General features: G+C 34.3%; 1 protein-coding gene across 1 annotated transcript in view; it reads left to right on the forward strand.

Moving 5' to 3' along the window:
• The window catches only part of LOC126742722 (GON-4-like protein), a 35454-nt gene that overhangs the window by 20036 nt on the left and 4245 nt on the right, over window positions 1-11173 (forward strand). The window contains exon 11 of the mRNA XM_050449506.1: window positions 4068-4871. Within this exon, the coding sequence (XP_050305463.1) occupies window positions 4068-4871 (804 nt within the window). The remainder of the gene's footprint in view (window positions 1-4067; window positions 4872-11173) is intronic.

The raw sequence follows: 11173 nt of genomic DNA on the forward strand, positions 1-11173 counted from the left end.
TCTCACAATTCTTAATCATAGATATGGCACTAAGATTATCTAAATTTAATAGCACTGGTTTATTTACATGTGTTAAATCACTGAGCACACCTTTGAGGTTTAGAAGTTGCCAGTCCTGCAGAAATATGCTCTGCTTCCATCGAGGATAATGCAACGCAATTTTATTTTCGTGAATGCCATGCTATCAGATTTTTCCCATGAAAGCACACAAATCCACTAACACTCTTTCGAGTCAGATGGTCACCTCCCCAATCGGCATCACAAACACCTATCAGTTCATTGTCCGATTTGGCAAACACAAGTCCATAGTCAATAGTGGAGCTTAAATATCTAATAATCCGCTTAGCTGCTCTCCATGCACTCACAGTTGGCTTGTCCAAATATCTTGACAAATAAGATACGCTGTAGGATATGTCTGGTCTGGTTACTAAGGACAAATACATTAGACTGCACACCAAACGCCTGTATGGAACATTCTCCAACACTGCATCTCTACTACAGTCTATTTGGAAATTAACTTCCATTGGAGTTGCTATGGCTTGTGTCTCTTCCATTCTAAACTCTTCTAGCAACCTTTTAATCATTCTTCGTTGGGTTATTTCAACACTGCTTGACTCCCTTTTTAGATTTAGATTTTAAATTCCTGGAACAAGTAATCAATAAGTTGTTTAACTTCTTTATCTGGTCCAATAATTAATGCGTCATCAACAAATAATGCTAAAGATATTGATCCATTCACATAGAGACAATAATCGTGTTGTGACCTTGTAAAATTTAAATCTGTCATGACCTGGTTGAACTTCATGTTCCAGCACTTGGGAGCATTCCTCAATCCTTAGCTTTAGGCACTTTGACTCTGTTAACAATCCTTCGGGTGGTTTGATGTATATGTCATTTTCTAAAAATCCATTTAGAAAAGCTGTGGGCACATCAATCTGGTATAACTTCCAGTTATACTGTAATGACACTGAAATTAGTAATCTTATGGTAGCTAGTCTACACACTGGTGCATAACTAAAATCATCGCTCTCATTATAAGGTACCTGGAAACCTCTCGCTACTAACCTCACTTTCTTCACACTATTTTAAAAATCCACTTTGTATCAGTGGCTTTTTGCCCTTCAGGAAGTTCTTCGACTAGGATCCATGTCTCAGAATTTGAATGAGATTGGATTTCCTTTTGAATAGCCTCTTTCCAGTCTGCTGTTTTACAGGCCTCTTCAAAACTTTTTGGTTCCTCTGGAGGTGCTGTTAGCAGACAATAAGCACTGTATAGCTCATAATCGGCTAAAGTCTTGGGTCTATTAACAGTCCTACCTCTCCTTGTTGTAGTCTCTTCACTCCAGGGTAAACGCTCTTCATATTCATCATTACTACCACCGGCATTCTCATCAGCTGCTGCTTCATCAGGATCAGGAAGTTTGAATTTGATCTGACACTTCAACTTGTCCCTCATCTTCCTCTTCTTCCTCAGATAAGTATACTTGTTTCTTTGAATTCCTTTCAGGTCCTTCTTTTCCATGGTCTTTGTACTCCATTATGCTCTCGTCAAACCTTAAATCCCTGGACTTCACAATCTTCTGCTCTTCTGGCAACCAAAGTCTGTAACCACCACCACAATATCCAACCATGATGGCCTTTCTGGCTTTTGCATCCAGTTTATTACCTTTAGGTAGTATGGTATACCAAGCTCGACAACCAAAAATTCGAAGTTTGCTTAGGTCATTCCTACCATGCCAAATTGTTGAGGGTGTAACTCCTTTGGGTAGAGCTCTGGTTGGGGTACGGTTTAATTCGTACACTGAACATCTAAGAGCCTCATCCCACAGGGTTTTTGAAATACCTGCATCAATGATTTTAGTCCTAATCTTGTCCAGTAATGTTCTATTCATCCTCTCGGCTTTCCTATTTTCTTGAGGTGTATAAGGCATTGTGTACTCTAAAGACATACCATTTTTCTTACAAAAATTGTGGAAACCTCTTGATATAAATTCACCTCCATTATCTAATGTAAAGGCTTTGACCTTGACTTTATATTGCCTCTCAAGATCTTTAACATACTGTATAAGATTTGAGCTAGCCTCATCTTTGGTTTTTAATACTTTGATAATCAAACAATGTGAGTAATCATCCAATATAGTTTGGAAGTACTTACCACCATGTACAGTGGCTGGTGTGATTGGTCCGCATACATCACTATGCACTAAATCTCCAATCGCTTTGGTGACCCTTTTATTCTCCCCAAATGGGCACCTTGTCGCCTTCCCTTCCATACAACTGCTGCATATTTTGTCACATTTTGACAATCCAAGCTGCATGGCCCAATCTTCTATGCCATAAGTCCTCCACTGATATATGGCTCTGGTACATATGTGGCTCAACTATTTTATCTATAGGTAAAACATACAACCCATTCTGGGTCTCACATTGCAATGTGAAGTCTTTACCGCTTATGGTAGTTCCATTCTTCTCCACAATTATCCGATGTCCTCTTGAGGTTAGTTTTGATGCAGACAATAAGTTGTGCTTCATTTTTGGCACAATGAGGGCTTCAATAGATAGTGTGATACCTTGACATTCTGTTTTTAAAGTACCAATCTTATTTGACTTTCACCATTGGCTATATGTATGCATACATCCTGTGGTAGCACCTGCACATTATGCATTTTATTTTCCAACCCTGCCTGCACAAAATGATTACTTGCCCCTGAATCAAGAACAAAGCTGACTCTACCCTCTATAATTGACTGCAATAGTTAGCTGCATATAGTACTACTTCAGTAACTGCGTTTACTTGATGCCTCCTAGTGTCATTAGCCCCCTTTGTTTTCTCTTGAGCATGAGTTTGACCTCCACTCCTAAAACCTCTAAAACCTCTATAGCTTCTTCCTCTTAAGTTACGCTTCTTATTCTTCGGACGCTGGGCTTGAAAATGTTGTGGACTGCCACATACGAAACAAGTTTTACCAGCTACATGCAAACCAATTTCACTCTCTTCAACACTCTTGGATTTCAACTTCATTTCTTCGTCGAGTAGCCTCACAAACTCAAAAGTAACATCTGACACAATCTCCAAAGCTGTGACTACAGTGTCATACTGCTGTGGCAAAGATAATAAAAAATGACATACCTTGTCACTATCACTCAAGTTAGATCCATGTTCTCTCAACTCTCGAATAATGGCGTCAAATTTCAAAAAATGATCTTCCAGCCTCTCACCTGTATGAGTCTTTAAATTAAGAAGTTTTCTCCAACATGACAGTTTTGTAAAGGAACTACACCTAACAAAAACATTCTTTAGGGCCTCTAATTTGTTTTTTGCATTTGTGCAGTCCTTTATTATGTCCAGATGCTTATCTGATACTCCTTGGACAATAATCGACTGAGCCTTATAGTCTTTCTTTTGCCACTCATTTCTTTCTGTTGTAGGAGCCTCCTCACCAGGCTGACTTACTTGTATGGCCTCTAAACAGTTTTCCCTTCTCAACAAAGTATTGATTCTAAAATGCCAATTATTGAAATTGTTCGCCTCCAGGATTGGCACTGTATTATGGTTTTGTCCAGCCATAGTCTGCTATTTCTCCAGAGAAACACAAAATAACGACTCAGAATACTTTGCACCCAAACAGGAATGCACTATTAAACTGTCTACAGCTTACCATAATCCTTTTGTCGCGATAAACCGACTCTTGGCCACTGGGCCCATAACCTCTTAAAGTTATTTATTGAAATAAAACTCGGAAGCGTACATTGCAAAAGGATTTAATGGTCAAACTTTTACTAAACGCGAGAAAACTTACTAAACGTTTACAAAAATTAATGATTACACGTCGGCGTTGTTTTGAAAGTTTTGAAAAGCTTGAAAGTTTGTTCTTCACTAGCAGTTATGTTTTATATTTGTCTTTGATTACATAGTTGCCAATCTACAATGCCTAAATTTCATCAATGCCATTTCTGCTGTAATATCTTTCATTGGTAACTTTGTCTTCTAAAATGGACCCTCTTCAGGCCATCCTGTATATCATAAAAATTTTTTCTACTATTTAAAAGTGCCAATTTATTTTCAGAATAATTCGACGCAAAACAGCACCACCCTAGCAAAATCCAACACCAAAAAAGAGCCAACAGTACCAAAAAAAAAAGGTATCAAAATCAAAAAAGACTTCTTGGCCAATCTGGCAATTGCTTCCCCCGCAGATCCTGAATCAGAAAAACATAAAAATGAACTGTTTGCTATAGCATACTATGACAAACTCAGGGAAACATTAGACCTAGAAGACTATCATAAACTAATGCAAGTCCTAAACGATTTTGGTTCGGGGGATGTCATTGATTTGTACAAAGACGTCCAGGGCATCCTGCAGCCAAAATACACGGAACTAGCCGAAGAGTTTTTGCTATTTTTAAGGGAAAAAGAAGCGATGGCAGTGGGGCAGCTGATGCCCTGGCTAGAAATGCAAGCGAGAACCAGGTTCTTGCGTAAATTAGAGATTTTCCTTAAAGACCAACCCGGGCAGCTGAAAAAAATCTACAATTCTCTCATGGAACTTTCCAAAGACAAGGATGTAACCAAGGAAAAAGTGAAAAGTGTCCTGTTGCCCATGCTGAAAGGCAACAGCCTCTTGTACGACCTACTAATGCAAAACTTCAAAGATGAACCGCCTACGGAGAGTTTACTGTCTGGGCCATATGAAACAATAGACATCAATAAGGAGCTGGCGAGACCCGAAGGCGAGGAAATATTCGAGACTTTTGCGGTGCCGAACGACGAAGACAAATACGGGGGGCAGAATTGTATTTGCCATTGTCACCGGATCGAAGATAAGGAGTATAAGAGCAGGGCCAAGCATTGCGCAAATTGTGGACTTAAGGTAAGAACGATTTAACTACACAGAAAAAACGAAACGCTTCTCTTAAATAAATTTGGAGTCCCTGCAAATAAATATTTAGTTGGTATATGCCAAACAACTGTGTGTTTAATTGAAATATGATAATTATTTCAAAATATTTTTTTAAGACAAGAAACCCTATTTTTATTTAGACACACTGATTATTCCGGTTAAATAAATTATTTAGTTTTACCAACTATACATTTATTTGGGGGACTGTTCTTATTTATTTAATTTAAAACCCTAGGTTATTTCTCCCAAATAAATATTTTTTTGAAGTAAATAAGTTTTATTTGCCATTATTTGATTAATATTTTACGCAACCAAATATATATTTAACACAAACATTATTATTGTTTGTTTGTCACACATATTTATTTGATATAAATACCCTGACTTAAATAAGAAGTGGCTAAGCAAAAATATTCATTAACTTTAAAATTTAAGAAATTTTAAACAAATTGGTTTACAATTTGTTTAAAAGATCCTAAATTTTAAAGCAATGAATACTTTAGCTTCGTCACATTTTTTTTGGATTTATATACGTAGTGTATACTTATATAGTTTGCCTTATATCTTTAAAAAACATAATTTTTTTAGGAACGTGAATTCTACGCTCTGATGAAATACAAGTAAAAACAGAAAAAAAACACCTTTTAGGTAGAACACATTTTTATTATTGAACAAAAACAAAAACTCTTACTTATTATATAAGTATAATTAAGGCTATATAAAAATTAAAAAATTAAGCCACAACAAAAAAAAATTAACTTCTTTGGTATAAAAATGAACAAGTTCTACACTTATATAAATAAGGCTATAAAAAATTAAGCCACAACAAAAAAAAACTTAAAACTTCTTTGGAATATATAGAAATAAACAAAGGTCTATCATATACTTATACATAATGGGGCTATAACAAATTCAGCCAAAAATAATAGGTATGTGGACAGAGTCGTCATACCGCCAAATTACTAAGATAAATATACTTAATAAATTATTCAATAGAAAATCCCAAATAAAGTACCTATTTTAATGAAAATTGCATCAGCCAATATACCTACATAAGATACATAATATTATATATTAGTAATAAATCTACTTACCTCTAAATACAGGCCATAAATGACTTAATTTCCAATCATTCAAGAGGTCCTCCATCATATATATATTTTATATAATCACAAGTCACTATATATACGACAAAAAGAGTGAAAACACGTTTTATTTTAATGCGGGATCGGGAGTAGCGTCTGCCTGTACCCTGTACTATGCATAGCGCGTTGGCGACCAGTGTTGCGAGGTCTCATGATTTATCATGAGATCTCATGATTTTGACTTACATCTCATGATATCATGATTTTGTCTAAAAATCTCATGATTTAAAAAAAAAACAAAGATTTAAAATCGTAACTCAGAATATTAGTCGTAAAAATAAAAATAAAATAAAAATAACCTAAAACTACAACTAAATGTACACATATAAATATCATAAAGCCTTAAATAATATCCGCACAGCCCTATATAAACGGGAAATACTGACGAGTATGGGGATTCCCCGAGATTCTCGGATATTTCTACGGGCTATATTTTTCACGAAGTTTTATGCATTTGCTCGTGTATTTGGTATTGTAAAGCATTATTTGTGAGTTGAAAATAATTAAAAAATTTGAGTGACAGTGATTCTAGTAGTTCTAGTAGTAGTACATCCAAGAGTATATCTCTTCCAGGACCTAGCAAGAAAAGAAAGGTTTATAAGCAAAATTTTAAAAAGGAATGGAAAAATATACCGGGTTTGCAATGGATCGAGAACAGCAGAAAGGGGACAGGCTTTGCCTGGTAGGTATTTATGATATTTTAAGTTAAGGTACTTTCTGTAAAAATAAGTGCAATTTGGATTTATTGAGTACAAAATCTAAATTCACTTATAATAATGTTAAATCGAGAATTAAATGATAATATGAGTTACTGAATCGTAACTAATTAAAATTTGCTTTAATGCGGATATATATAATTTAAGGCGAACAAAACTTTTATTTTAATGGAGGTAAACGTTTTTTTTTTTAAATTTAAGGTGCAATTACTGTAAATGTGATGTTAAGGTATCTGCAGGGAAAACCCAACTAGTAAAACATTCTGAGGCTGAAAAGCATGTTAAAGCTTTGCAGAGAGCATCAATGGGCAAGCAAAGTCAAGTAAAAATAAGTCAAATGTTTGCAGAAAGTTCTAAAAAAATAAGCATTGAAGAAAAAGCGAAAGAAGGAATTATAAGAACTGCGGGGTTTCTAGTCGAACATAATCTCCCTATGAATTTGATGGAGCATTTCATCGATTATCTCAATGCTGTAGGCACTGATTCAGATATTGTCAAACAAATGAAATGTAAACGAACAAAGATGTCAAGAGTTTTACAAAAAGTTACAGGCTAGTCTCAAGAATCTTGGCTACTTGGCCTAATGAGGGATAATAAATTTAGCATTATCATAGATGAGTCTACTGATAACTCGTGCACCAAACATTTATGTTTAGTTGTAAGAATGTGCATTAATTTTGACATTGAAGACAACTTTTTGGCGTTAATCCCAGTAGTAGAGACCACAGGGGCTGCACTTTATGAAATTTTAATCAACTTCCTTACCGAAAATGGTGTTCCATATAAGTCAAACTTTATTGGCTTTGCTTCAGATGGAGCGAGCAACATGGTTGGCGTTAATAATTCTGTGGTCAGTCGATTGCGAGAAAATATTCCAGGTATATTCATAATGAAATGCATATGCCATAGCTTTCATTTGTGTGCATCATATGCATGCCACAAGTTGCCTGAGGAAGTGGAACAATTTGCGAGAGAAGTAAGCTATACGCTAATAAAATAAATGTATACTTAATTAAAAAATATAATTTTTTACAGGTATATAACTATTTTTCAAATAGTCCGAAGAGAGTGGAAGAATATAAGGAATTCCAGGAATTTGCAAATGTCTCAATATCGAATATTTTACATCCTAGCCAGACACGTTGGTTATCTCTGGAATGCGTGGTTAAAAGGCTTCTTAATCAATATGAAGCTTTGAGGTTGTATTTCGTAGATCAGGCGTCTCTTTAAATCAGTCAAGCAAATATTATTTTAGAAAAACTAAACACGCCCGAAAATAAATTATACTTATCATTTTTATCGCATGTACTACCTATTTTTAATAGCTTAAACAAATTAATGCAAAACGAATCGCCCAAAATTCACGTTATTTATAAAGAGGTTGCTAGAACAGTTAAAACAATTTTAGATTATTATATTAAGGACGAATATCTAAATGCCAACATTGAAAATATAGATTTTAAAGACCCTAGACTTTTTTTAAATTTAAATGACATGTACTTTTCTGCCCACATAAACTCTGCCGATCTGGAGAAAAACCGACTCGACATGGTAAAATTAAGATGTCTAGACTTTTATATTGAGAGTGTGGAGCAAATATTGTCAAGATTTCCACTTAAAAACTCTGTGTTTCAGAAATTAGAATTTCTAGATCCTGAGGTAGTTAAATGAAGAAAAATCAGGTCTATAAGTAATGTTTCTATGTTGTTGTAAAATTTAATTCCTGCTGATATGCAAGTTATTGACAATGAATGGTTGTTACTTAGAAATTATGAAATTAATTTTACCTGGAAAGGTATTTGCGATTTTTGGGGTAAAATTGCTAAGATTAAATGTGTGGAAAATACAGAATCCCGGTTTTCCAATTTAAGTAATTTTGTGTTTAATTTATTAACTTTGCCGCATTCCAGTGCTAACGTAGAGAGGGTGTTTAGTCAGATAAATTTAAACAAAACAAAACAGAGAAATCGGTTGAAAACTCCTATGATAGCTGCTATACTGCACACCAAAAGTTTAGTGGGCAGAGAAAAGATTTGCTTAAAAAATTAAATAAACAAATTTATGATTCCGATGAGTCAGAATAAAATAACGGATATTTCGGATTTTTGTTTTTCAGTTATTTACTTTAAGATTATGTACGTTTGTTTACTTTAACATATAATTTTATGTTTTTATTTAAATTTGTTAATAAAAAAGTAGATATTTTGGTACTTGTATCTTTATTTCATCAAAAAAATATTTTAATAAAAATAATTTTTTTTTTTTTTTTTTTTTAAATAAGGCTTAAAACGCCATCTCATGATTTTTTTTCCAAAACTCATGATTTTTGGTTACATTTTTCATGATTTCATTTTATTTCACCTGGCAACACTGTTGGCGACTCTACCAATACGACACAACGCGACGTATACGAACAACCTGCTTTGAGTGCTTTGCCAGTTTCACCCCCTTCTTTTTTTAAGAAGTCTGCGACGCAAATAAATAAATATTTGCCACAAAATCAGACGGCTTGCAATAAAAAAATATATATTTAGATCTATTTTGATTTCAAATATATTTCATATAAATAATTATTTATTTGACATAAAAGAGTTACCGGAAAAATACAGCAAACAAATTTTCCAAAGACATCAAACATTCTTAATTATTCAAATAAAATAAATATTTTTTACCTAAAACATACGCAGTTTAGTTGAAAAAAAAATGGTTTATTCAAATAAATATTTATTAGGCAAATTTTCTCCGTCTTTTTTCTGTGTAAAGATCTCATCAGAGCTATTACCAAAAACACTTGAGCAACATTTCTAATTGGGCAGAGCATAACTGTTTGTTGATTAACCCTTGAAAAACATGAGCAATTTCATTTTCTAAAATCAATATAGAAACTGATAATCTTATTATACATGTTACATGTTTACATTGTGTGAGTATAATGTGACCGTAAAGTTTGTAGTCGATTTTTAAGGTCTGATGATGCTCTTAATATGAGCGAAACACGTGTAACTACTGTTAGTTTAAAAGTTATGATAAATAAACAAATAATTTTTCTTAACTAAAGTTAACCCCGGTGTCTTTTGGGCAGCCTTGAGCCGGGACTCAACTGGGTGAAATAGATAGGTGTGAATTACCCCTTTAACCCGTGTCCTACTTATCATAACATGGTAACACCCGGTATCTTTGTTAACGAAAGTATTTCTTTTTAAATTCTCTATCAAGTATTAAAATTAATGACGTCTAAACTGAACCACCCTGGATATGCATGTTGAGTCTATCCTTGCTTAGGTATAGATCAATGACTTATTAATAATAGTCGCGATCTTAATATTGACTTCTCCAGTGTGTGTGCTGCTAAGGAATCCCTTCAGTCCATATTTGATTTATTTGGGATGATTATGCATATTAACTCCCCAACCAGAATAACCAAAACTAGCTCTAGTATCATTGACTACGTCGTATCAACCTTTGATCCGGAACTCGTTGATTTAACTGTCTTTAACTCAGGTTTCTCCGATCATGAAGCAGTGTTAACTAAATTTTCTCTAAATCACAAAAATAAAAGAGTCCCGCGCAAAATGTGCCGTATCTTTGGGGAAAAAAATTTCCTAAATTTCAAAAATCTATGTCTAAGAACGGACTGGGACTTCCTATCTGATGATGTTAACACTGAGTTTTCTCGATTTATAAAGTCACTGTCTGATTTGGCATCCAACTCATTTCCTCTTAGACCCATCAAAATTAAACAAAAAAAACCATGGTCTACTAAAGGCTTACGCTTGTCTTCTAAAAATATACGCTCCTTATCACACTTAAAAAAATTCTCAGACAGTGTGTTCTTCCACGATTACGTAAGGTTGTACAAAAAAATTTACCATAAAACAATAAAGGCAGCCAAGGACCTCTATTACAATAAAAGGATTTCTAATTCTGCAAATGTTGGTAAGGAAACTTGGTCTATTGTTAATGAATTAAGGGATAAGGCTTCTCCATCTATCACAATCCCCACTTCACCGGATAACTTAAACAACTACTTTATAAATGTAGCCAAAAATCTCATGAATACCGTAACTCCTTCCCACGATCCTCTCTCATATCTCGCTAATGAGAATTTATATAATTTCTTTCTTAAACCCATAGCATTAGAAGAACTACGCAGCACAATAAAAGACATTAAAAACAAATCTTCATCTGGGGCTGATGGTCTAACGCTCAAAATGTTTTCAAATCTCCCGGATATCACTTTAAACTTGATTCATATGTCTCTTCAAATTGGAATCTTTCCAAGCTGCCTTAAGACGGCAATTATTATTCCTTTACATAAAGGGGGCGAGAAGGATCAATGTTCGAACTATCGCCCAATTGCACTTCTCCCAACATTATCGAAGATTATTGAAAGACTGGTAAAGAAACGACT

The sequence above is a fragment of the Anthonomus grandis genome, chromosome 12 (genome assembly GCF_022605725.1).
Source record: "Anthonomus grandis grandis chromosome 12, icAntGran1.3, whole genome shotgun sequence".
Lineage (NCBI taxonomy): Eukaryota > Metazoa > Arthropoda > Insecta > Coleoptera > Curculionidae > Anthonomus > Anthonomus grandis.